General features: G+C 51.2%; 1 protein-coding gene across 4 annotated transcripts in view; it reads left to right on the forward strand.

Annotated features, from left to right (window-relative positions):
- Positions 1-25,525, forward strand: part of TNRC18 (trinucleotide repeat containing 18) — a 44,441-nt gene that overhangs the window by 14,203 nt on the left and 4,713 nt on the right. The window contains exons 6-24 of one of the 4 annotated variants that reach the window (XM_052680213.1): positions 32-178; positions 613-797; positions 1,568-1,991; positions 2,500-3,447; positions 4,049-4,224; positions 4,914-5,050; positions 5,527-5,655; positions 7,397-7,571; positions 8,635-8,998; positions 11,480-11,761; positions 18,661-18,900; positions 20,651-21,093; positions 21,606-21,767; positions 22,614-22,755; positions 23,157-23,274; positions 23,559-23,634; positions 23,920-24,028; positions 24,871-24,987; positions 25,257-25,421. In XM_052680213.1, coding sequence (XP_052536173.1) covers positions 32-178; positions 613-797; positions 1,568-1,991; positions 2,500-3,447; positions 4,049-4,224; positions 4,914-5,050; positions 5,527-5,655; positions 7,397-7,571; positions 8,635-8,998; positions 11,480-11,761; positions 18,661-18,900; positions 20,651-21,093; positions 21,606-21,767; positions 22,614-22,755; positions 23,157-23,274; positions 23,559-23,634; positions 23,920-24,028; positions 24,871-24,987; positions 25,257-25,421 — 4,539 coding nt within the window. The remainder of the gene's footprint in view (positions 1-31; positions 179-612; positions 798-1,567; positions 1,992-2,499; positions 3,448-4,048; positions 4,225-4,913; positions 5,051-5,526; positions 5,656-7,396; positions 7,572-8,634; positions 8,999-11,479; positions 11,762-18,660; positions 18,901-20,650; positions 21,094-21,605; positions 21,768-22,613; positions 22,756-23,156; positions 23,275-23,558; positions 23,635-23,919; positions 24,029-24,870; positions 24,988-25,256; positions 25,422-25,525) is intronic. The other 3 variants (XM_052680214.1, XM_052680215.1, XM_052680216.1) reach the window with 3 other exon arrangements.

A 25,525-nucleotide genomic window follows, 5' to 3' on the forward strand; every position in this document is an offset into this window, starting at 1 on the left:
TCGGTTGTGATCGTGGTGTTTCTTCTTCCAGGACTTGGCCACCCATCCCTGCACCAGGGCATGACTCCAGGCTTCCCCCCTGCCATGGGAGGCGCCCTCCCTTCTGCCTACCAGTTTGCCAGAGACCCGCAGTCGGGGCAACTTGTCGTTATCCCCAGTGAGCACTTGCCGCACTTTGGTAAGGACACGAGCATGGCCCTGAGGAGGGGAAGTGGCTTTGGAGTTGGCTCAATGGGAATGTCGTATGCAGGGGGAGCAGAAACCACAGCTCTAGGTGGCCGTGGGCTCGCTTCTTGTTACGCTGCATTTTGGAAATGAAGATGCGTTGTCTGCAGCACTGGTTTCTCACCCCATAGAGAACCCCACAGTTTGCTGCCCTGGTTAGGAGAATTTGCTCTTGGGATCAACCAAGGGTGGGCAAGCCAAGGCTGAGAGAGAGCACAGCAAGTCGGATGGCCCCAGAAGTGGGGGAGAAAGACAACATGCTTTCCCCTTTGCATTTCTGGTAGCGTTTTTGCACGGCTTGATGTTTGGCGTCCCCTCACCGTGGAATTGGGTTAGAGACCCTTGCCCCGAGCAACCCTTAATCCTCTAACCGTGCTTGTTTTGCAGCGGAGCTGATGGACCGGGCTCCCCCGCTGTGGCCTGCCATGTACCCCCCGACCCGGAGCTCCCTGCAGCACGCTCACCAGCTCCAGCTCCTCTCCCATCAGCAGCTGCTGCGGCAGCACGAGCTGTACATCCTGCAGCAGCAAGCAGCACACGCCATGGAGCTCCAGCGGAGCGCTCAGCTCGTGGTACGTCCTGGAGAGCATCTGGCTTAGAGGTGAAAGCCCAAAGTTGGGCTGTCTGGGGGGCTTGTTGTAGAAGGGCCTGAGTGGTGTCAGGAGAGGTGCTCCATGGCATGGCTGTGATTCCTTCCCTAGGGATGGCTCTGCTTATTGAGTGCTTTCATCCATGCTCACCTCCAGGCAGACCTCCTGCAGTGGCTTGGAGGAGCAGCTGCAGTGCTGGCAGAGATTGCTCTGGGTCCTTAAAGCCAGCTCCCATTCACCAGAAGGTTTTGGCAACCGTTAGGTTTCATTTGGGTGTGTTTTGCACCCAGTTAATTTTTGTACTGGTCATCTGTTTATAGGCCTTAGCTTTATATTTGTGCTTGCCAAGCTGAAGGCTTAGAAATAGAAACCACTTTTTTTTTGGGTTGCATTTGAAAGCTGAGACACCCTTCCCATGACTCCTGGATCTGGAACTTCATAAAAAAGGCTATTATAAGCCTATGATGAGTCCCAGAGGAATCTACATCTGCTTCTGCCAGTGCTTCCTATCGGGTCTTCATTCAGGTCCGGGAGACCTTTCCTACCTTTGAGCACTTTAACCCTTCTCTGTCCCAGCACGCATCTGCCTGGGAGGTGTTAGTTTAGGATCAGCATCCCACGCTGTCACATTGGCCTTAAAATGGTGTTGCAGTTGGTGTTGGATAAAGATTTGGTTTCACTTGGTGGTAGATGTGTGCTGCTCTCCAGGAGCAGGTGGGGATGTGCTGAGTTTTGCTCTGTTCTTATCGCAGGAGAGGTTGAAGGCAAACGAGCAGCGTGCAGATATGGAAGAGAAGGTGACGAAAAGGAGCCTGGACAGTGCCAAATCGGGCCTGTCCTCCTCTGCCCCAGGACTGGTACACCGAAAGCCGCCCGTGCTGTCGCCCAGCGCCTCCACATCCTACAGCAAGGCTGTGAGTCCACCTCCCCTCTCTCCCAGGGCCTCACCCGTGTCTGTGCTCAAAGCTGAGGTGATCCAAAAGATGGAGGAGCCACCTTCGCAGCCAGCCTACTCCTACCCTGCCACCCCCAGCTCCCACCCCTCCAGCCCGCCCCCCGCCTCTCCACCCCCTGCCCCTGCCATCCCTCCAAAGGAAGAGGCACCCGAGTCTGTGGAGAAGAAAGACCTGGAATTGGAAAAAGAGGCTGCTGGTCCGTTTCAGGCCTTGTTCCAAGGTAAGAAAGCCCTGCTTTGACAGAGTCCCATTGTGTTTGTGCCTGCCTCCCTTTTTCTCCTCAGCTCTTTCCTGCTTCCATCCCTTTCCCTAAAGAAAACCACGTCGCGCCTCTGTAAAAGGCAGGGGAGAGGCAGGCAGCAGAGTGCTGTGGTTGGCTGGGATCGTTGCCTGGGTTCTAGGGGCACCTGGTGCTGTGGGCTCTGTTTTTCCCTTGGGTTGAGCCTGGGTTGGTTCCTCCAGAGCTGAAATCTCTATGGGAAGATGAATGCAGGATGCAGATCCCACTGTAGTTGCTGGAGATATGCAGAAGGGACATTTCTGGTGCTGCAGCCTGAGACAGAGGTTGGCGGCTTGGCCGGAAGAGGGATGCTCGGGTAGCCGCTCTGTGAGAGTAGGAAGGGCTATGAACTGACAGAAGCAAAGGGAACTCATCCCTGTGCCTCCATGAGGGAAGACACATTGGAGACCTTGCCGTTACACAGCCTGTCCCTTCCGATGTCTTGCAGAGATCCCCCCAGGATATCCATTCCAGTCCTTGCCTCCCTCCTTCGGCAGACACTACCCCTACCTCCTCCAGCCCACCGCGGCGGCTGATGCAGACGGCCTGGCTCCCGATGTCCCGCTGCCTGCCGAAGGCTCTGAGCACATGGAGCTTTCCCCTGAAGTCAAACCCATCCACCTGTCTCCGTCCAAAATGCTGGAACCCATCCCAACAGCAGCAGAAGAGGAGTCGTTGGAAGAGAGGGTGAAATCGGAAGTGCAGATGGAGGAAAGCCAAGAGAGCATCTGCGAGCAGGACATGGGGGCTCTGAACATCGCCACCACTGCGGCTGTCCCAGTGCAGAATGTGGACAGCTGCAATTTGCTGTTGCATCAAGGAGAAGCTTTGGGTGCTATGGAACAGGACCAGGAAGACCTCCAGAGCTGCCCACCTCCTTACCAGGTTGTGGCTTGCCAGGTGGAAGATGAGGCTCAGGCAGAGGCTGAGGGCGGAGCAGAAACCTGCTCAGTGCACATGGACTACGACAGCTCGCTAGTGCGCACAGAGGGCGAGACACCGGAGATGGACTTGAATCCCCAGCAGGAAGAGGCCTCTGTAGCCATGGATCTGCAGGGTGCTGATGTGCCCCGGGGCAGGGAGTTTCCCAGCCTGCCCTCTGAGGAGAGTGAGCAGGGGCCAGAGATGCCCTCGTACCCAGATGAGGCAATCTCTTGCCAAATCCCGACTCTGGACATCAAGCCGGGCGACCCGCTGGCGGGGATGAACGCTTTGGTGGCTGCCACGGAAATGCCTCAGGCTTGTTCTTTGTTGACTACTGCCGGCGTCGCTCCATCCCAGGTGCAGATGGAGGTGTTACCTGACCAGGCCTTGGAGCACTCCTTCCTGCAAGGGATCACTTTGCTGAGTGAAATTGCGGAGATGGAGCTTGAGAAACGGAAGCAAGAAATGCAGAGTAAGTGGTGGGAGCGAGGTCTGGCAGGCCTTGGGTTGAGTCAGGTCTGCTTGTGTTCTGCGTGGACAGAGGAGCAGAGACCCAGCTGAGGTCTCTTGCAGCCCCATACTTCAGGAGTGATGCCCCAAACTTCAGGCACTTTGGAGGGGCTTGAGGAAGAGTTCTTGTTGTAGCAGGCTGAGCTGCACGTGGCACCTGGACTGCTCCCCTCTTCCAAAGGCCCTCCCCATGTCTAGACAGTTCGTGGTATGCATAGTGGAAATGGAGCCCCACTTGCTGAGAGCTGCCAGGGTAACACCCTTCTGGCAGGGGCTGAGCCTGCAGTCTGTCGGGGCTTGGCGCAGGAGGCCCTGGGAGCTCCAGATGATGCTTTCCAAGAGCTTGGCAGGTCCTGAAAGGATCTCACCTTCAGTAACTTCCTGAGATGAGACGTGGTGGGAGCTGCAAGCTGCAGCGTGGCGGGGTACAACGGGAGATCTCAAGTGGGGGTTGGGATATCCCAGAGACTGCTTGAGCTGTCATGGATCGAGAAGGGATGAGTGCCCACCAGAGGGACAGTATCACAGGATCAACCTCTAGCTTTTTTTAATGTTCTTCCCAGCAGGTTCAGAGAGTTTCCCTGTCCGGCCAACGCTGGAGAGTTTGCTGGCTGCCAGCACCCACATGCTCATGGAAGTACTTTCCACCCCCTTTATGGAAAGTCTGAAAACCATCCGGCTGCCTCGAGAGCTGAATCCCAACAAAAAGTACAGCTGGATGCAGAAGAAAGATGAGCCCGTAAGTAGCTCTCAGCGTGGCTGGGCCTGAAAAGCCACGGTGCATCCGCTCACCACTGCTTGCCCTCCCAGTCACTGTTTGCCACCCTTTTGCATTGGGCAGAACTTCCCTCCGTGTTCCTAACGGCACATGAGTTGGCGTAATGCGTTTCAGCTCTCTCTCTTGTTTGTGAATCAACACCATTGATCTCAGTGGGACTCTCCCTAGCCCTGGAAGTGGTGCTTGTAATACAAAGCCAGCAGGAACTCCTATGTTACTGCTTTGGTGGGGAGAATAAGTAAAGGTAGTGGCAGCAGGGTTTTTCCTTTCTTTTTCTTTCCTGACTCTTCCCCATAGGAGACACTGAGAAGTTGTTTTGTACCCAGCAAGTAAGTGTTCCAGGAATATTTTGATCTGTGTTTTTCAATAAGGGAGAGGAGACTCCATGGATGTATTTCACTCCGCAGGTTACTTCCCAGGGAGGTTGCTCTTTCTTAGAGATGGAGCCGTGCCCAGCCACCAAGCATCTTTGCTTGGCTGGTTTTGTTCCCATGTCACTCCTGGGCTGTGCTCAGTGGGGGCAAGAGCGCTCTGCTCCGGTATCAGCACACGGGGTGTCATGCCAGGATGCACTGCAAAGGCTCCACAGTCTAGAATGGGGAGCAGGACGTGCCCTGACCTTCTCCACCCCTCTTGTCTCCTCCTCCCAGATGTACTCAATCAAATCAGCCATCGAGAACATGGATGCAATGGAGCTGGACTACAGGATGAGGCTGGCGGAGCTGCAGCGGCGCTACAAGGAGAAGCAACGGGAGCTGGTGAAGCTGCAGAGGCGCAGGGACTCCGAGTAAGTGGCAGGCTGTGCACTTGGTCTTCTCTTTTCCAGCTGGGCACCTACCACTGCCTCTCGGTCCAGGAGAGAAAACAGCCTTCCATCTCTCCCTGTCTCCTCTCCTCGTGGTACGGCTCGCCAGAGCTTTGCACAACACACTCCTAGGCTATGTGACACACCCCCATCACTGGTGAACTCAGCTGGGAGACCATTGTTAGAGACATCCTTGGCTTCAGCAGCTCAGTTTAGCAGTTCGGTGACAGGCGAAGGTTCTGGGTTGGCTCCCGTTCTTGCTTGCTTTCTTTTTTTTTTTTTTTTTTTTTTTTCCTTTTTTCTTCTTTTTGGATTTATTTGCTTTGTTATTTTTTTCCCTGTTTGCTTTTTGGTTGCAAAATTTGATTTTTTTTCTTTGCTATTTTTTTTCCTTTTTTTTTTGTTTTGTTTTTGTTTCGTTGCCTTGGTTAACAGTGAAGCGTGTGGTTTTTTTAAAGGGAAAAGCATGACGAGAAAAGTAGAAGCTTGGCGAGAAGAGGCCCTGGAAGGCCCAGGAAGAGGAAACTTGGATCAAGCGCTCTGTCGCCCATTAAGGAGAGAGGGAAGAGTGACAGCAAGAGTGGAAAGTAAGGCTGGAATTTGGGGAAGATGGGAAAATGGCAGGGTCGCTGCACAGGGTCGTACTTGGGGAAAGCATCTCGGATGCAGCGGGGTCTCGCCGCGGCGACGGTCAGGGAGGACGGTCTCACATCAGTGGTGTGGAAGCGTTCGACATCAGCACGGCCTCACGGTGGGAAGGCGATGGCAGCCCATGTGTCTGCATGTTGGCTGTGGGTAGGGCAGGCAGAGTGGTGTTGAGGGCTCGGTGTCAGGAGCGTGTCCTTGTGCCCGTTCAGGAGGACAGAGCAGGAGGGTGCTGTAGAGCTCATGGCAGGGATGCTGATGTCAGAAGCTGGAAGGATAGGGCTGGTCCAGGTTTTCCGTTTTCTCGGGCCTTTCTGCCGCATTTCTTGTCTTCACCTCCTGTTCCTCTCATCAGTGGGAGTTGGTTTGGCCTGGCCTCTCTCTTTCCAGTGTCTGGGTCATCCTCTTTTCTCCTTTTTTTCTCTTGCACAAGTCCAGCCGATCTTGTTTGGATACCTGGATCTCAATTGGCCATCTGACCATCCTTAGACGGCTAAGCCTCTCCAAGGGGAGGGCATCTCCAAGCTGCCTCCCCATTCAGTGTGTATTTTTTGCAAATATCCTTTTCAGTCAGATTCAGGTGCCCAGCTCCCACTGACTGCGTGCTTCTGAAGATCTGTCCTCTCGGTGGCTCTGTTTTGCTCCTCGTGTTCGGATGGCTGAGCAGGCTGGAGGCATCCAGAGGTGGCTGAAGCTGTGCATGTGTGCATGCATTGAGCGTGTTGGTATGCAACATCCTTGTGTTGTAGGAATGGCAGGAGTGACCTGGTCTGAGAGGTGGAGGTGCACCTTCAGTGTCCGGGGCAGGAGTTGTTGTTTTAGCTGAGTACAGCGGTCATCAGGGAAGACGGAGGGGAGGGGAAGTGCCTAGAGACTGTCATTGGCTTTGTGGTAGCCGTGTGATATGGGCCAGCAGGCTTAGTGTGAAGGAGGTGGCAGTGAGAGCTTTCAGTGGAGGCTTGGTAGAGATCTTTAGGTGTTGAATGATCTCAGCATCCATCAAATAGTTAGTGGAGGCAGCTGGGGAGCAGTGAAGCACATGCATCTAGTCTCATGTTATTATTATTTTATTGTTACGTATTTACCCTTTCCTTTCCCCACAAATCCTGGAGAGAGACCAAAAACACAGTCTGCAAATGTCACTTGCAGTGGGCCGGGCTTGTAAAGCAGATGACCTGCCCTTTGTGCAAGCTGGTCCCCACGGTGCCATGTCCCTCCATGCGGCCCTTACACCCTCCTTGATCAGGCTGAGCATCCTGGTGCCAGGCATGGCAGCACATCCCTGGGCCTCAGGACTCCCTCTGCACCTAGTGACTGTGAAAGAAGGGGGATAAAACCACCGCAGCCAGTTCAACTGCCTAACCTTCCTCTTGCTGAGCTGTACTGAGTTGGGTGCTTTTTCGGTGGCTGTTACTCAAGACCCCAAACACTTCCTTTCAGAGACCATCCTGTGGGTCTCTGATTTGTGTGCTGGTATCCAAGAAGGGCTCCCTGCCTCTCCTCTTTGGTGGAAAACGAGAGCCAGGCCCTCACTGTGTCCAAACTGCTGTTGCTTCACAGTGGACTTGGCTCCCTCTGAGGATCCCCGCTGTTCTAGGAGGCATTTTACCTCACTTTTGAGCTTGATGGGGATCACAGGGAGGAAAGCCCCCCACCTTGACCCATCCTGTGCTTGGCTTGCAGACTAAGCAAGTCCTTGTTGCTCTCTGAAGACTCTGAGACTGGCGAGGGCATGAAGAAGAGGCACAAAGGGGCCCTGCCAGAGGAGGATGACGATGTGGAGAGCAGCAGTGGCAAGATGAAAGGGAGGAACCAGAGCTGGGAAGAACACGATGCTGCTCCCAGCTTCTCAAACGAGGTCAGTGCCCTCGTGGGGAATGCGGAGCCACAGGCCAAAAGCAGATCTTTTTCCCACTTTGCCTGGTGTTGGCTTACTTTGAATAACTCCTCCTGATCTTTCAGCATCTGTTCTCAGTTCACGTGTGTTCAGCAGCTCCTCATGGAAGGGCTCTGTGCAGCAGAGGGGTGTTTGCAGAAGCTAATGTTGGCTGATGGAGGTTGGGCCTTTCTGGTAATCAGTAGAGGGGTGAGCACCTTCGAGCCAGCCAGAGCATTGCAGTGTTGAACTAGCTCAGAATCCACAGCAGTGGTTGTGCTACTGCTCTGGCTGTTGAGGCAGAGGTGGGTGACTGACTTTTCGAGGCGAGAGAAGAACAGAGTGCAGTCTCAGTGTTTTAAATGCAGGGTCTTCCTTTGCTCCTAATGAAGCAGTGAGATAATTACTGGAGCTTTAAGCTGCTGATGAAATCCAAAATGCATACAGGCAAAGCACTGAGTTACAGCTGCTGTTATCTAGTTTTAACACATGTAAAGTAAATTTACTTTTTTTCAAAGTGCAAGAAAATATGGAAAAAGAATGTAAGAGCCCTGGCCGTAATGCAGTGGTGCTAATGCTCTTGCTGAGCGGTGTTTGGGTGTTTTTGGCATCTCTGCCAGTGTAGCTGGTTGCTTGTGTGGAAATATGTATTTATTTGGCTGGAATTTGGGGTAAAGAAGATTTACAATCCCTGTGATCTAGAGAACAGCATGTAAACCAAACCCAAACAAATCCTAAAAAACAGGAAATGTTGAGAAGAAAAGAATTCCAAGCTACGTTAATTTGTGAATATATTTCTTTTGGAAGAAAGCTCAGTTCTTCTGAGTTATCTTTGAGATTATATGTTACTTTATGAAGGTGAAGCTGCACCATTTGCTGCTGTCTTTCTCCCTAGCCTAGCACCACGATGGGAGCGAGGATCTTCCTGTTGAGGCGTTAATAATTGACAAGCACAAGAGACTGAAGTGAGGGTAGTTAAAAATCCTGGGGTCTGCTGTGATACCTGCTTTGTATTCACCTGCATCCCTTCCTTTCACATTGACAGTTAAAACTTAAGAAAAAGAAAGTACCATCGGATCAGGAACAGCTGGCCAGCAAGCTCGACAAGGCCCTGTCGCTCACCAAACAAGACAAACTCAAATCCCCCTTCAAGTTTGCTGACAGCTCTGGGGGGAAGTTGAAAGCTGGTGGAGGTGGCAGCAGGTACCTCCCTTCTCATGAGGCTCTGCCAAGTAAGGAGGAGAAGAAGAGCTTGTCCAAAAACCTGGGCCTGTCCTTGAAATCCACCAAGGAAGGTAAAAACAAAGTGGCTGCCAAAATGAAGAAGATGGAGGTGGGATTAAAAGTCAAAAATCAGCTGAAGGTTTCCCATTCACCAGCAATATCTGAAGTTAGCAGCTACTCCTATAGTAAGTAATCCCTCATTTATCTCTTGTTGTGGTGAAACCTGTTGTGTGGGCTTGTGGCAGGGGGTTTCTGACCTCTTGTCTTGGAGATGGGTCTGGTTTTGCTCGTGGGCTGAAGGTGACTTCTCCTTGGCTAATCCATGCTGCTGCATCTTTGGGCTGAGCGTAAGATGTCCACCCAACTTGCCCCATCGGAGAGGGAGCAGACGTTGCTGTGTCCCTTCCTGGCCTGTGTTGTTCTGATTGTCCCCGGGTGAGAAGAAGTAAAATCATGTCCTTGCTTTCACTGCGAGTAGACACTCTCCATCTAGCTGCCAGATGAGTTCTCACTGCCTCTCCTTAGGAAGTGGTCAGTAGAGACAACTTGGTGAGTTGGGTGGGGTTAAGCTGTGGAGGCAGGTAGGAAAGGCATAGTGTGCAGGGAAAATTGATGTCTGAAGGATTGTGCTGCCTTTCTGCAGTATTGTGGCTTGATTCCTGGGGGGCTGTGTACAGCCTTCCCATTGGAATTAGTCTCCTTCATGGCATCCTACTTACTGGTGCGCCCAAAGCGCACCCAAGATAAAGATTCCTGCAGACACCATTACAGAAAGAAAAATCTGAATTGCAGGTAGCATTAGGAAGACGTAGGACCAGGCATGGAAGAGTCTTTAATGGCACAGGCAGACAGTGGAGCAGAAAAGCATGTGCAGGACTTGAAGTTTTATGGTCTGAGGCCTGGTAGCTCACTTACTTACACATCTTGTCCTTTGTTGCAGCTAATTAAGTCCAACGTTAAAGATCTTACGGGGTATTCATATGCATAGCGAATGTATGTGGCAGCAGTACAAGACCAGTTTAGAAATCTCACTAATGGGGAAGATGATGAGGTAGTGACTCCACACAAACAGATGTTTGGCATGAAAACAACCATTTACGTGGCAAAATAGGAGCCATTGTGTTCACTGGACTTGAACACAGCTTTTGACTGGTTGTGCTTTACAAACCACCCCGTAGTGCTGCTCTTCAGTGTACTTCAGTCCCAGGAAAAGACCCAGGCCTCCTCAGCTGGGAGCTGTGGAGCTACTGGGGAGGTAAGCAGGATTAGAGAGGAGGCACAGCCCCTTGCTGGGAGGAGCTTTCACTGTATCCCTGCACTTGGTGCTGTGATTTCAAGATGAAAATCTCCTTCCTGGACCCAGAGGAGCAAGACAGCTGCTGTCCAAGTCCTCTCCTTTCCAGGAAGTCTCCTAATGTAGGACTGTGCCCCTGTCACCGCGTGTATCTCAGAGCAGGAGGGTTACTGTTACTGAGGAACCGGCTCTGGAATGGCTCAGCTTTGATCCGTGTTCTTTCAGCTGTGTGCCAAGTTCAAGGAGAGGGGCCTCAGGCAGTCATTTGGTCACTCGAGCGTGGTGGATTTGGAGAGGCAGGTTGAGCATATGGCAGCACCTCCTGTGACGGGTGGGCTGCTCTTGTGGAGGAGAGTGGGAAATGCTTGTGCCTCCTCCTGACCTCACGGTTCTCTGGCTGGTGTCCTGAAAACCTCGGGCACGGATCCGGAGGGTGAGCTGAGTACCCCGTTCCCATCCATGTTAATGGAAGCGAGGTTCATCCGATCTTCTGTGTATTTGGACTTTGGGCCTCCTAAGCTGCCACTCCTTGTTCTTTCCTCTCCACAACTGACACAGTGGAGATGGGCAGTGATGTGCTGCTGGGGCTGATGCTGGAGAGCATCTGCTGCTGCCTGCGTGCTAGAAAGGCCCGTGTCCATAATGTTACGGAGTTAATGTGCATTTGTGAGTGGGATGTGACACTTCAAACCTGCTTCTATCACATCCAGGGGCAGCATAGGTTTCTGCTGCACTCATCTGACACTGGAGAGGATTGTTGTATAAAACTCACTGCCTGCAGCTTGGTAAAATGGGTTTGCGGGCCAAGGAGTTTGGTCACTGTTCTGTTTCGGTGCACTCTGTACTGCTGAGTGTCAGGGGTGGTGTGTTTGGAGTTGGACGTGTTGCCCCTTAGCAGCTGCGGTTGCTCTGGCTGTGTCAGAAACCGTTCAAAAGAGCCAGTTTGTGTAGCAATGGGATGAAGTCAGATAAAGTCAGAGGACAGAGCTGAGGCCGGTTCGGGTTGATCGGCCGGTCGTTGGCATCGCTGCACCGTTGGTGGCTGTCTTCACGGCGGAAAGGCCTGTCTCAGCTTTCCGTTCCTGAGCTGAGAACAGATCTTGGGTCCTGCCGCAAGGCAGAAAGGATCGCTGGATCTAGATGGAGAGTGTTTATTTCCCACAGAAAAAAGGAGGTGTGTATGTCTGTGTTCATTCGGCCCCCAGCTGAGCCTCGTGACGGAGGCCTGGCAGGAAGGACAGGGCGACGCGCAGCCCCTGTGGGTGCAAAGCCCCCTCACCCACAGACACACAGAACAGCCCTCTGTCCCCTCTGAAACGGAGCCAAACGCCGTTCCCTGAGGTAATGCTGTTCCCACCCGCTCTGACTGCAGATACGGACTCGGAGGAGGAGGAGGAGGGATCCCTGAGGGACGAGTGGCCGGCGCAGCCCCCCTCCGCCCCCAAGCCGCGGCCGCCCGGCCTCTACAGCACAGCAGCCAGGAAGGGCGGCCGGGCGGCCGGCGGCCCCAAGGCGGCCCCGCGCGGTGTGGCGGCCGGGCGGCCGCTGAAAGCCAAGGCGGCGGCGGGCCGCAAGCAGCCCTTCTGCCTGCTGCTGCGCGAGGCTGAGGCGGGATCTTCCTTCAGCGACTCCTCGGAGGACTCGTTCGATCAAGGTTACTAGCTTATAGCAAATGCACCCCTGCTCCGTGTCTGCGCGGGGCGGGCGGGGGGCGAGCGGGGCCCCTCAGGCCGGGGTCAGCCATTTTGATGGTCGCAGCCAGGGCGGCCATCTTTGTTCTTGGCAGCGTAGCCTGCTGTATCAGCCCGACGGTTATTTTTTATCTCTTTGTACCTGTATCGTTGTGATATTATGACCGACTGGCTCTTTTAGAGCTTTTATACCGACTGGGTTTTAGAGTTCACCTCTCCCGACTTTCCTGTTCCCTTCCTCCCTTCAGTTTCTCCCTCGCTTTCTTCCTTGCTGCCACCACCACCATTATATTCTTTTTATTACTATTATTATTATTTTATCTCTCATTATTTTATTTTGGCATGGGCCTTGAAGAGGCTTGGAAGGGGCTTTTTTTTTTTTTTTTGCTTTTCCTCCCCTTTTTCAGTTGCATTCCTTTTCATTATTATCCTTTTTTTACTGCCGGGATACTGTTGTGTGGCCGTGTGACTTGATGTTTGTACTGCGATTTGGTATACCAAGCTTTATTAAACATATCGAGTTCATTTTTAACTAAACCTGTGTACTTGTCTCTCTTGCTGTGTCTCTTAGCAGGCGATTAGGTTGCCGCTTCACTCCATCCTGCTCTGCATCCCTCTCCTGCTCCCACTCCCCATGAGTAGAACTGGAATTAACCTAGTCTGGGTACTCTCTATTATTCAAATATCCCTGCTAGCAGTTGTCACTCGCTGCCTTTGTCCAAATCAAGGCCTCTCTCCCACCTCCACTCCTTTTAGTTTGGTTTTATTTTGCTCATCTGTTTTATGTTTTATTCTTTTTTACAGCTGTTTTCTTGCGTTGTTAGGCTCTCAAGGCAGGCAGGTAAATCGTGAAGGCTCTCTGTCCTCATTGCTGCTGGGTGTAAGGTCCCTGTTATTTGACAGACAGGCATTTTTTCTTTTCAGAATACACTCAGCAAGTTTTTATGTCCCTTTTGGGTGGTAGTGTTTTTCAGATGCCCGCACATAATCCGTAGCGCTCAAGGATGTGATAATTACTGCATTAAATTTGACTGCAGTTTCCCTCCCCCACCCTCACCCCAATTTTTTTTTTTCCTTACAGCTTCTTTTTGTCAGCCTGTCATTAGTACTTCAGTGGGAAAAGAGATTACTTGAGACTTTTCCTCCAGAGGCACAAGGGGTTTCTGTTTTAGAGCGCGCTCATTAAATAATAATCATGGGGAAAGGTCATTTTAATGAGCCCTCAGCTCCCAAAAGAAAGTAGCTCGTCTGGGCTGAATGCTAAGCAAGAGCATCCCCAGTTGTTACCATCTACGATGCACAGCAGAGCTGCCATGCAGCACAGCAAAAGCCTTTTAGCGTTTCACACTGCTCAGACAGTTGTTAATTGAAAACGGGGCTGGATAATTTTGCTTCGGTTTTGTTATTCTTAGTTTTTGATCTCAATCTCCTCCTCACACCTGTTTTTCTTCCCTCCAAACCCATCCTCCAAAGAAAGGCTATTTGAGCTAAAAAAAAAAAGAAACAAACCCATCTATTTCAAACAGCAGAAAGATACAGAATAGTGAAGTAGTTTGATGTGGCTCTGGGCTGGGTCCACCAGCCATCTAAAAGCATCTAAAAGAAAACTAAGAAGTCTGTTTCAGAGAAATCAAATTCATTTCTCAGAGAACCCAAACTGTCCTGGGGACAGTGGATTTCACGTGAGGGAGAGTTGGCCACATCTCCATGAAGAGTCTGTGTTACTTCCGTTCAGCTTGACATCTCTTCCATTCCCTGTTTCTTTCTGCATCTTTTCTTTGTTTATTTTGCTGCTATTGGAAATTTTGAGGATGTCGATCCCTTTTTGATGCTAAGCTCTTGAGTTTTGGGGCCTTGCTTTTTGGTTTTGCTCCAGATAGCAGATAGGTAACTTGTCCCTAGGTGAGCTTTGTCGATTTTTCAAGTGACCTGTTTCGCTTTTTTAAACCACAGCTATCCCGGTTTGATGGGATAAAGCCTGGGGAAGGGAGGGGGATACGGGAGGGGAGGCTGGGGAGTCTGGAACAAATGGGGAAAGGCGCTGTAAATCCCTCAGAGGTGTCACGTAATGGTGGGGAAAGCAGAGATGCGAAACCTCTGTGGGTGGGAGGTGGGCACGGAGGGGCGGCTGGGAGGGATCACGGCTTGCAGTTCTGTTTTTCCTTCGAATGGTTTTTGATTTGCTTTATTTATTTGCTTGTTCTGTTTGGTTCTTTGTCAGAAGCATTTCGTGAAGGGATATTTGGGTAATAGGGTTTCTGACGGCTTTCCCTGATACTAAACCGATTAATAACCTCAGCTTTTCTAGAAGTGCTCGCTTTCTCCTTGCAGCTGCTTGGCCAACCCTTTCACCCCTGCCCCTATCCATGATGCTTTGAATGTCTGTGTCGGTCTCTTGCATTTGCTCTCACGCTGCACTAAAGAAGCAAAGTGGTTGGCTGGTTGTAGGGCAGACACTTCTCAGCGAGGGTCACTAACCATGAACCTGAACCTTGACCATTGTTATGTAGGTAGGCAAAATAATTTTCTTTATGTCATCTGTCAGCCTCAGATGTTTCGATGTTACCTCCGTGAATAATGACACGTACATCTTTGCACTCTCTTGCTTTTTTCTGTTATAATTCTCAAGATGATCGCTGTCCACTTTGACTTTCCTCTGTCCATGTAGAGTTTTGCATGGAAGATTTGCTTGAGTGTCTGTGTTTGAGGGCTCCAGAAATGCTTTACTGTTAGCTGTTTGATTTTTCTCCTGGAGAACCCCTTATCCTGGCAAAAAAAAGGAGTGCTTGTTTTTTTGATAGATACAAGATGAGAAGCCACAGAATTGCCTGCAAAGGCTCTGCCTCCCTGCAGCTGGAAGATTTCCCGGGCCACGATGCAGACTGCTTGCTGCTAGGGCAGCGGCTGTCATGGCCCTGCCACTGTGTGTCACATGTAGGACTGGCTGCAGGAGAGCTTGTTTTTGTCTGCCTTGAGATAGTTGGAGGGCCGTGCAGATTTCTTGTCAACCAAACATAGCACTGCTGTGAAGGACAGTGAGCAAAGCCTGCGGTGTTTCATGCAGTGACCTTGGAGAGGAAACTGCCAGTGGAGCTAAAGTAGGGCCTTCAGAGGCTATCAGCATAGGGAATGGCAGGACGTTTCCATGACCAAAGGCCCATCCTTTTCCTCTCAGTGCACTGTTCCCCTGGAGACATGAATGCCTTCTTCCCTGCTCTCTTGGAGGATGATTTTCCCCCCTTGAAGAAACGATGGAATATTTTCCTGCCCTGTTCTCCAAGCAGTGTGGATACCTGCTTCCCCGTCCAACCAATCCCATGCAGTCATCGTAATATTTCTGTAATAGTTCTTACATTGTAATCGTTTTTAATAAGCACTTCTGGAGCCAGCAGCACCGCACACGTGGAGGAAAAATCTACAACTGATGAGAATTGGTTTGTTTGGCATTAAAAAAAAAGGACAATCTTAAATTGGAGATTGAAAATAGGCAACCTGCAGAGTTTGGACCGATCACACAAATCAGATGTCAATGACCCAGGAGCTGTCTAAAGTCTGCCTGTACTTAGCCTGCTTTGTATGCTGTAGGCCTGCTTGGTGTTATGAAAAGATCATGCTATTTTTTTTTACAGTGTGAAATGACTCTTCTAAGTGTGTGTTTTTATCCCCCCCCCTTCCCAGACCTTTCCTCCCCACGCCCTCCTCAGTCCATCCTGTTACATCAGTCTGTAAAAACCAAACTGCTTAACTGGTCTCCATTCATCTTCATTCATTCCTCTCCTGCAATAAAATGCCATTAAAACAAAACAAAACAAAACAGTGAGAAAGTTCAGTATTTTCAATTGGTTTTGGTTCAGAATTGAATGCAGATAAACATTTTGGAAAAAAAAAAGAAAACCTCTGACTTGAGCTGATCTGGCTTCAGCAGCATTTCAGTACGACTTCTTGTTTGTTCTGGCTGCAGGACTGTATGCGTACGGTGTGACTGTGGGTGTGCACACACATATACATGCTCTTAATGGTGGCAGAAATGTCTCACTTGAGATGTTTTCTCCTCAGCCTCGCTCGGTGTTTGCAGAATTACAGCTGGAAGAGGGGGAAGAAAAAAAAAAAAGGATATTTCAGAATGTGTTTTGTCCCAGTGTTTAAGTATTGGCAGGTGAAAAGATGGAGGCTTTGGTTGTGCAAAAGCAGCTGTGCGTGCTTGGTTTTAAGCCCACAGACGGGTTGGGTACAGCAGGAGTCAGGCTTCAGATTGTGTACAGCCCTTGCAGAGAGCTGCAGAGAACCAGCAGGAATGTCTTTGCCATCAGGGCTGTGAACGTGGGGACTCGGTTTAGAGGTGGGTCTGCAGGGGAGCCCCAGGTGTGCTGCTTTGGTTTGGTCACTTTTAGCTCTTGGCACAGCGGGAGGAAGAGGAGCAGAGTGAGCGAGAGCTGCCCTTGCGGTGGGGAGGGATGGAGCTGTGAGCGAAGGCTGTGAACGTGCTCTAGTGTGGTGGGTTGTTCAGGCTGCGGGTTGAATCTCCTGCAGATAGAAATGTAAGTGTTTTGCTAATAATGCTGACAAGAGACTGTCTCTGGTTGTCTCCCCGTAGCGTGACACCGTATATTTGAAGGAGGTTAGAATAACTGCTGGCTGCATTATTGCATCGTACGTTTTCCGTGGCGTGAGTAATGGCTGCTTTCAGCCTGCCTTTTAAATCTGTTTCACCTCGGTGCCTTTGAAATACGGAGCTGCTCGGTGCCCTCGTGCCCTTGTGGCTGCAGAGCCCACGTTGGCTGGGGTGGAAGAGGAGTCTTTGAGCACTGAGCGAGAGGAGTGCTTGGGGCTGCATGCCGTGCACCTGGGACAGGTTGGGAAGGGGGTTTCCTGCCAGACATCCCCTTTCCTTGCCTGCTTTCTTCACTGCTCTCGGCTCACCTGGCTCTGTGGGTCTGGCAGAAAGGGCTGCATGGGCTCATCTGCCTGATTTTGCGGAGAAGAACTGAGTTCAGAGCGTGATGGAGTGCATGGATGGAGTCTCAAGAAGGGGCACTTGTTGGAGTAGGGCATCCCACTTTGGAGTAGAGCAGAGCTGCTGTAGGAACTCAGGCACTTTTGCTGCTTGCAGGCAGGTGGCTTCTGCAGCTCAGAATAGGCGAGTTCGTGGGGATGTGTTTTCGTGGCAAAATGTGGTAGAAAAGCAGCCATTGTGCTCCTTCTTGTGTTAGGGGAAGGAATCTGATCCTAATTTGGTGCGGATTGGTTTTTTTTTGCGTGTGGTTTTTGTGCAGGGAGTGAACAGGGCTGTGGATGTCTTGGTGCTCACTGCAGGACTGTTGGGTTAGCAGCAATTTTCTATCAGAAGGGTCGTGTGAGCCACTGAGGTGTGGAAGGGCTTTCTGGGCAGTCAACAATTAGTATTCCGTGGCCATCTGATGTATGCTTAAGAAAAAACAAAAGTGCCACTCATTGGATAAAATGCAAGGATGAGGGCACTGCTGTTTGATATCCCCGCCATTTCTGAAGTCATGGAAAAAAAACAACCCAAAGTGGAAAAACAACACTTGTGTTATTGCATTTCTTTATAACAACCGAGTGTCGGGAACATTTTTATCTTTCCCCGAGGGCACCAGTGGAAAGAAAAGGATTTTCGTGTTGGTTGCAGCTGATGTTGAAGGGATCTGGTTTCCCATTTGGCCAGCTGGCAGGCGCTGGTGGGCAGCGGAGGCTCAGGGAGCAGAGCAGGGCTCCTGCTAGTGGTGGGAATCTCTCAGCAGCCTCGCTGATCCTATTTAAGCCTTCATGTTTTCCAGACCTAGATTTTGCAGTTAGAAAGACCCCAAACATATATATATGTGTGTATATATATATGTATACATGTATATGTGCTCATATGTGTGGCTGTGTGTGTGCGTGGCGTTTGTGCAGTGGCTTTCACCAGCACCTACTGTGGATGAGACGTGTTTCAAATTAATTGCCTTTGGGCTGATGGGCAGACCCTTGGGCAGTGCTGTGGGGTGGCAGCGATACCCCTGTCAGAGCATCTGCCCCACGTGCCTGCTGTGCACACTGCAAAGAAAACCCCAGCCCAGTGCTCCCTGTGTGCCAGCCCAGGCTGATTTCTTGGCCAGAGTTCCTCCTGGAGCTGTGGGCACCTCACTGCCTTTTCTGAGCTGTAGAGAGGGAAGCAAAAGGCACAGAGAGTTTGGAGACAGGCAGGTACTCTCCTTGCCATCTCTAGTGCTAACTTTTGAAGCCTGCTCCCTGTGAATGTCACTTTCTTCCTTTGTGTCCTTTCATCCGCAGATACAATTTTCCTCTTTCTGCATTCCAAATCCATCACTTTCAAATTATGATTTCCCTCCTTCCCCCTCTCTTTGCATTTTTGCCTCCTGCCCCTTCTCCATGTCCTCCTCGCCTCCTGCCGCAATGCAGGCTGATCTCTGGTATTCCCCTTCTGTCCTGAGCCCTGGTTCTGATTACACGAATGGATTTTGTTACGGAGGAAGAAGTGGTGGGTGGGAGGGGAATCCCACAGCTCCAGGGTTGGGATTTTTTAATTCCTCCTTGAAAGCTGCAGGGAAGGGGTGCGTGGCTTCCTTTTCAACACCTTGCTTTTCCCTCTCCTGCCTAGGACGAGTCCTCTGCCATACCTTGTGTTGCCATGTCTCCCACGGGTGGTGGTAGGCAGGGTGATACCAGCTGTATGACCACAGAGATGTGCTTGCCTGCAGCTGATGCCTTCTGGCTTAGTTCAGGGGTGGCTCAGCGCTGCTTAGGGGAGCCCAGAGCAGAGGAGAGCTGTCGGTTCGGGGTGGAAATGTGGCTGATGCACAGCTCTGCAAGACTTATAACAGGCTGCTTCTTTTCTGCGTGCTAGATTCCAGCTCAGAGGAAGATGAGGAAGAGGACGAAGAAGAGGAGGAAGAGGTGGAGGACTATGGGACAGACAGCACCGACAGGCTTTCCTCACCTGCTCTTGATGAGAGCGGCCTGGGCCTGCTAGCGAGGTTTGCTGCCAGCGCGATGCCCAGCCCCATCGTTCCTCCTCCGCTTTCCATCATCCAGCTGGAGGCCAAGCAGAAGGCGAAGAAGAAGGAGGAGCGACAGAGCCTGATGGGTGAGTCGTGTGCTCAGGGCTCGTGCCGGGGAGAAGGTGGAAGGTTCAGGATGGGCTGTGCTGCAGGAAAGCACATTCTTATCCGGAGGTGTCCTTGCTTTTGGCTACTTAATACTGAAGGCAAGTTCACTGTCTGGCAAGAAAAGAAGAAACAGTCATGAGAATGGCAGTTGTAGAGCTGCAGCTGTGGCTTCCCTAGGGGCAGTTGCCTGCGGCTTCCTCGAAGTTTCCTCTTTTCCTGCCTGGCAAACCCTTAACAGTCACGCTAGCAGTGGGTTGCGGTGCCCCCTTGGACAGTGCTGCTGCATTTTGGGGTAGGAAGCACGTGCTAAATGCGGCTGATTTTCAGCACCCAAGAAAAGCAGAGGCATCAAAACAGAAGAAAACCTCTTAAATTCGCTCATCCCAGCCGTGTCCCCATAGAAACTGGGCAGAGGGACTGAAAGCAAGAATTCCTTTGCTAACCTGTTCGCTGTGCCAGGCCCCGTGCCTCTGTCCCTCAGTTTCACTGTTAGAAGTAATTGGAGTTTTATTTCTTCTCCTTCCCATGCCCTGCTGCATAAATGCCCCTGGGTGACAGCGTTCCCAGTCAGACAGATCTATATGGGCTCCATTTATAAATTCTCTATTAATATTTATTAAGTGATAATGGAATTTATAGCACGCCTCAGAATGGAAAATGATGTCTTCTTTGGGAGCCCAGCTTGTTTTAGCACCATTTCCATGCTATATTAGGCTTTTGCCAACTTGTTCCAACAGCCTCTCTCAAGAATTTATCGCCTTGTAACCTGCCCTCCTTGAAACTGGAAACATCTAGAAATTGTCTCGGGCCGCAGTGACGGAGGAGAACGGGTGCTGTAATTTCCAAAGGGCTTTTCATCTTGAGCATTGCCAGCTTTGATTTTGACAGACTGGCTCTTGTGCTGGGGCTGTTTGGGTAGAAGAGGTGAGCAGGTTCCTGCAGGCCGCATTTAACCCAGGAAAGTGAGCATATTTAAAAGAGAAGGACTGCAAGAAGGTGTCAGCTCTCTGTGCTTATGCCTTGCACGTTTTCTTCTACCCCCGTGAATGTTGTTGTGTAAGCCCTTCCTTAAGGCCCTCCTGCACGTGCTAGCTATCTTAGGGGGGCTTCAGAATAATTTCTGTCAGCCTCAGCCAAAGTCACACCAACGGTTGGGTGCTGCCTCAGTTTCCCTTCTGTCCCTGTAGGTGTATGGTATTACTCTCCGCTGTCAGGTTTTGAAGATGCACTGTAGGTGATGAACATCTTGGTGTTACTGCAGTATTTCAGGATGCTGAGTACTGCTGTGCTGAGCAGTGGCCAGTATGAGGGGATTTCCATCTTCCACAAAGGATCATTTACCTGTTTTGACTGAGAGGCAGTTGTTTGAGCCAACAGATAGCTCTGTGGTGTCTATTGGCCAATAGGAGAAAAGTAAACTTGAAATCTGGGTTGATTCAAATCAATTAAAGAGATCCTTCTCCAGACACGAAGGTGAGGCTGGAGAGAACCCCTCCTGGGAAGGTAGGAAAGTTCAGTGTGTGGGGCTTGTGCTTTCCTTCAAGCAAGAAGCTCCTTTTTGTGGAGAGCTAGAGAATGTTGTAAGGGTGTTAGGGTTTGAAAGTGGGACGCCAGGGCTCTGCTGAACAGGCTTGACATCTCCCATGGAGTCCAAAAGCTTCTAGCCGTGCTTGGCTCCTCTTGTGCTCAGCCAGAGCATTGACTGATGATTGAATCTTTTGCATCTAGGGACGGAGTTTGAATACACTGACTCAGAGAGTGAGATCAAGATCAGGAAGAAGTCACCCTCGGGATTGCTGCGGGGGAAGAAGGGGTCTCTGGAAACAAGCAGCATTCCATCAAGCCAGACCCCAAGCGGCCTCGAGCCCGGATCTGGAAGTGCTGACAAAGCCAAGCTTGGGTCTGAGAAAGGCCGCAAGCTAAAGAAGTTCAAGTCCCCCAAGGACTTGAGCTTTGAGTTTGGGCTGGAGGCCAGCGATGATGACCTGTGGAACCGGCGCCGGAGCGAACGGATCTTCCTCCACGATGCCACCTCATCGTCAGCCATGCTGACCCCCACGGCACCTGCCAGCTCCACTCCTGTCTCCAAGTCTGGGCGCTGTGGAAAGGGGGCTCCCATGAGTCCCAAAAAGGAGGGCGGCAAGGGGAAGGACAGGAAGGAGCTGAGCAAGGTGAGGAACGTGTTGGCAGCATTGATGTGGGACGCTTGGGAGCTCAGGATGAAGGGAAGGTGATGAGCTCCACTAGGCAGGTGGCTCCACTGGACGAGTCCACGTTCTGTTCGGCTGCTCATGTCCCCTCTGACGTCTTTGCGGTGCCTTTGGAGGGCCATCCTTGGCTGGCAGTGGCAGTGGTCTTCTCCTGACTCTTCCTTTTGGCTGAAAGCTCAACTGCTTTTGGCTCCAGTTCATTTAATGATGGATCAGTGATAGTGGGAAGAGTTAGACAAGTTGGTTGTGGCATGAAGCCAGCTGGGATCTTCTCTGAGCTCCTTGAGGGCAGGAATTGCTCTCTGGGGTAATGAGAAACTCTCACTGAAATTTGTGAAGCTTGAATGCAGAGCTGGGAGGCAAAGGATGTCAGTGAATTGCTGGCTGACTGTGCGTGGCCTGCTTTGCTCTGCCCTTCCTCTGTGTAGGCCTGGACCTCCAATGATGGTGTTGTTTACTTTTACTTTTGGCAGCGGAAAAAGGGTAAAGAAGCTCCCTGCTGCTCCTCTTCCTCGTCCATGTCTCCTCCTGGCATCCCGAGCTCCCCATCTGACGTTCGGGTCAGCCTGGCCAATGCCCTGGGTTCCACCAAGAAGAGCAAAGCCAAGGTGAAAGCCAAGGAGGTTAAAAAGGAGGTGAGTGACTGGTTCTAGACTGCATTAGCTGGAAGATGGCTGGCAGAGCTGTGCTCTTTCCTTGGACTGCTGCAGTATGAGGGAGGAAGAACACTGAACACAGCCTCAGTTGATGCGTTACAGGCAAAATTGGAGAAGCCTAAATTCCCAGGAAGGCTAGCAGGTAGAACAGGGCCTGCTGCTACCATCTAGTGTTCAGTTGAATCCGTGCCCCAAATTAATGAGCAGGCAGAACTTTGCCTAAGGCATAGAGATGGGGCGGAGGGAGAGCTTTGGGAAAAAGCAAAGACTGGAGGGATGGTGATGGAGTTGTGCTCAGCACTGGGTGAGCCAGGCCACCGTTGGTTTCTGCTCACTGTGGGCTGTCATAACGCACAGTACTGCGTTTTCTCACGTGATTTCTGAGTTTAATGCTTATGGTCTGTGTGCAACACCAAGAAATGAATCGTGAGGCTTTGAGAAGAAGTGGGAATGGCGTCTGCTGCGTGTTTAGTGAAAACAGGCTCTCTGCAGAGGGGTGGTGAGCACAGAGCAGTGCTACAGCTGTCTGCTCTTTGGCATCTCTCCCAGCCTGCAGGAGTGAGATGTGGCTAGGAGATGTGAAATGGCTTTTGCTCGGCTGTCAGTGATGCTTGGCAGGAAACCCAGTAAAGCAAAGATAGGTTTTTTTTAGTCAAAAAACAATTTTGGGTATACCTACTTGGCTCTCTGTGTGTTCTAACATCACTGAGGATGGAGACGAGTTTGTCCCAATATCCTCAGGTTGTTTGTGGCTGGAGGAAGGTGAGATGGGATCGGATTGTTGCCTGTTGGCATCCAGCTGACGTGGTGCTTGCTCTTCTGCAGAACCGAGGGAAAGGAGGAGCTGTCAGCAAGCTCATGGAGAGCATGGCAGCGGAGGAGGATTTTGAACCCAACCAAGATAGCAGCTTCTCGGAGGATGAGAACATCCCACTGAGCATGCTTGTCGAGCGGCCACCCACACCAGGTGAGGGCTGGCAGGGCTAATTGTGCAAGTAGCAGAGCTGAATGAGTTTCCCAGGGCTGCTGGGGGGAGGGCTGTGTTGCTTTCGCACATTCCTTTTCCAAAGCCATGAATCCTTCCTTGGGGTGGAGAAACCACATTTACAGTCAAGTTGGCTTGGCAGGTACAAGCCTCTTCAGAGCTGCCAGCTCTGCTTGACACCTAGATGAAGCCCAGTCTCTGAGCTGCCCTATTTTCATTTGCTGACGTATTGTTGTTACCAAGAAGGGTACCTTTCTGCAGAGGGCTTGCTGGTCCTTTCTTAGGGGGGATCATGCTGGTGGAATGACATTTCTCTCTCCGTTTGCGGTTGCTTTTTGCTCTGTGGCATTCTCTAATCCCTGCCTTGCTTCAACACCTCCCAGCTCCCCGCTCCTGCATAATTGACAAGGATGAGCTGAAGGATGGCCTGCGTGTCCTCATCCCCATGGATGACAAGCTGCTCTATGCCGGACATGTCAAGACGGTGCATTCACCTGACATGTGAGTTGTGGGGCTGCTGTGCCTGCCCAGGCTCTGCTGATGAAAGAGGGGGGTAACTGATGCAGGGATGGATTTCGGTACTTTGCAGAGATGTCTGGAGAGCAGCTGAGAGAGTCTGCTAGGGAGGGATGGAGAGTTCTCTCTCTTTTATCCGTGCTCAGGAAAATCTAATTACTTTTCATTAAGTCTTCTCGACTGACTGGTGGCAGGGCTCAGAGGGAGGTGTTTTCTGATCCGGGTGATCTCTTCCATGTGCTGTGTCTGATTGGGTCTCTACGTTCCAGATACCGCGTGGTGGTAGAAGGCGAGAGGGGAAACAGACCCCACATCTACTGCCTGGAGCAGCTCTTGCAGGAAGCGGTACGTGAGGCCATTGGATGCCTGTTCTTGGTGCCTGGGTGATCTGGGGTGGAAGTGGCTGTCTAGGGCTGCAGGGATGCCCTGTTTCTGCCCGCACAGTCTGGGCAGAGCTCCCACTGGTGTGGAGATCCCCACTACCAGAAGTAGTCCCTCACGCTGCCCTGTGTGCAGGAGGCCGTCTCCCTCTCTTGTCTTCAGATCTGGTTTGCTGCATGCTGAATGTGATGGGCTGATCTGTGCTGGTGCCAAGAGTGTCAGTAATGGCTTGCCTTTTGCTCTGAGCAGATCATCGACGTGAAGCCACCTTCAGTGCGATTCCTGCCCGAGGGCACAAGGATTGCTGCCTACTGGAGCCAGCAGTACCGCTGCCTCTACCCAGGGACAGTTGTCCGAGGTAAGGCTGCCCAGGTGCTGCGAGCCAGGGATGTCTCTGTGCTGCATGTCCTGAGGGATGTCAGGCTTGTCTGGGATAGTCCTGAGGTCTGCTGTGAGTGTCAGCGGTTGGCTCATTCCTTCAGGTCATGCCCAGCTTGATTGGGATGCTGATTTAGCAGCATCTTATGATCCAGGAGCCATGCTTTGGTGGGAAGGGATCTTGAGTGATTTAGGAGCTTAAAATACTGGGGAAACTTACCGCCTTTCAGAAAGTCAGCATTATCTCCAGCCCAGGCACCAATTACTGTTACTGGAGGTTTTCCACCACCTTGTCTCTGATGTATTCCTTCCTGATGTCTCCCCCATCTGGCCTGACAGGCCAGTGGAGAAGCCTGGACAATTGTACCATGACTGGTCTTGCTTTCAGGCTCTTAGTCATGCTTTGTGTGTATAAAAGAAGGATTACTTATCAGATATATAGAATGTTGATGTTGTTACCAGAACTCTGCTGTTTGCTGAGAGTAGTTGCAAAATGCAGGTCATAAAAGATACTGCAGTGAAAACAGAAGATATTTCAGGGAGAGGAGGAAACAGGGAGGTGATGTGGGATGTCACACTGCAGTAGTTTTTTTCCTGTGCTTTTGACAGAGCGATTCTGCACTAGGTGGGCTGGTTTAGGAGGGATCTTAGGAGGGATCTTTTATTGTGGTCTAAATCTTCTGTGCTCTCCCTGGACAACCGTATAGGAAAGGTGGGAAATGGAGTTTTGGAGTTAGAGGAAGGCAGTCCCCGCTTTCCCAGCAAGTGTTTTGTGCTCTTAAGTTTGTCTGTGACACCTTCTTCTACTCCCCCAACCCACAGGAGCCCTGGATCTGGAGGAAGATGGCGATCTCATCACAGTAGAGTTCGACGATGGGGACACAGGGCGCATCCCACTGTCTCACATCCGGCTTCTCCCACCTGACTACAAGATCCAGTGTGAGTCTTCCTTCTCCGTTTCTTTCTTGACAATTCCCACTAGGAGAATGTAGGCAGTTTAGAGCCACCTTCCTCAGACTTTAGGGCTGATTCACAGACTTTCAATCACAAAGGTTGCACCATCAATTACAGGCGTGCATACCGGCCTGGGACATGAGGTAAAAAGGCCCAATCTCTAGTGCAGAATTGGGAGGGACAGGTTTCCCATGTCTTGTCTCGATCGTGTTTGATTTTTCACTGCTTTTCAACACCTCTTTGATCTATTCCAGGTGCTGAACCTTCCCCAGCCCTTTTGGTGCCCAGCACCAAGCGCCGCAGCCGTAAATCCAGCAAAGATGCTGGAGAAGGAAAAGAAGGGGCTACACTGGGGTCAGAGGAGCCTGCATCAAAGGGCAAAGGGCGAGGGAGGAAGCCAAGCATCAAGGCAAAAGCTGGTAGGTTGTCACCTCTGCTAGGCCTGGAGTTGAGAGAGTCCTTGCACAGTGAGGACCTGTGTGCCTCTGCAGGGAGCCTGAAGCACTCAGGAACAATCCAGAGA

Source organism: Tympanuchus pallidicinctus, unplaced genomic scaffold (assembly GCF_026119805.1).
Source record: "Tympanuchus pallidicinctus isolate F22 unplaced genomic scaffold, pur_lepc_1.0 scaffold18, whole genome shotgun sequence".
NCBI lineage: Eukaryota > Metazoa > Chordata > Aves > Galliformes > Phasianidae > Tympanuchus > Tympanuchus pallidicinctus.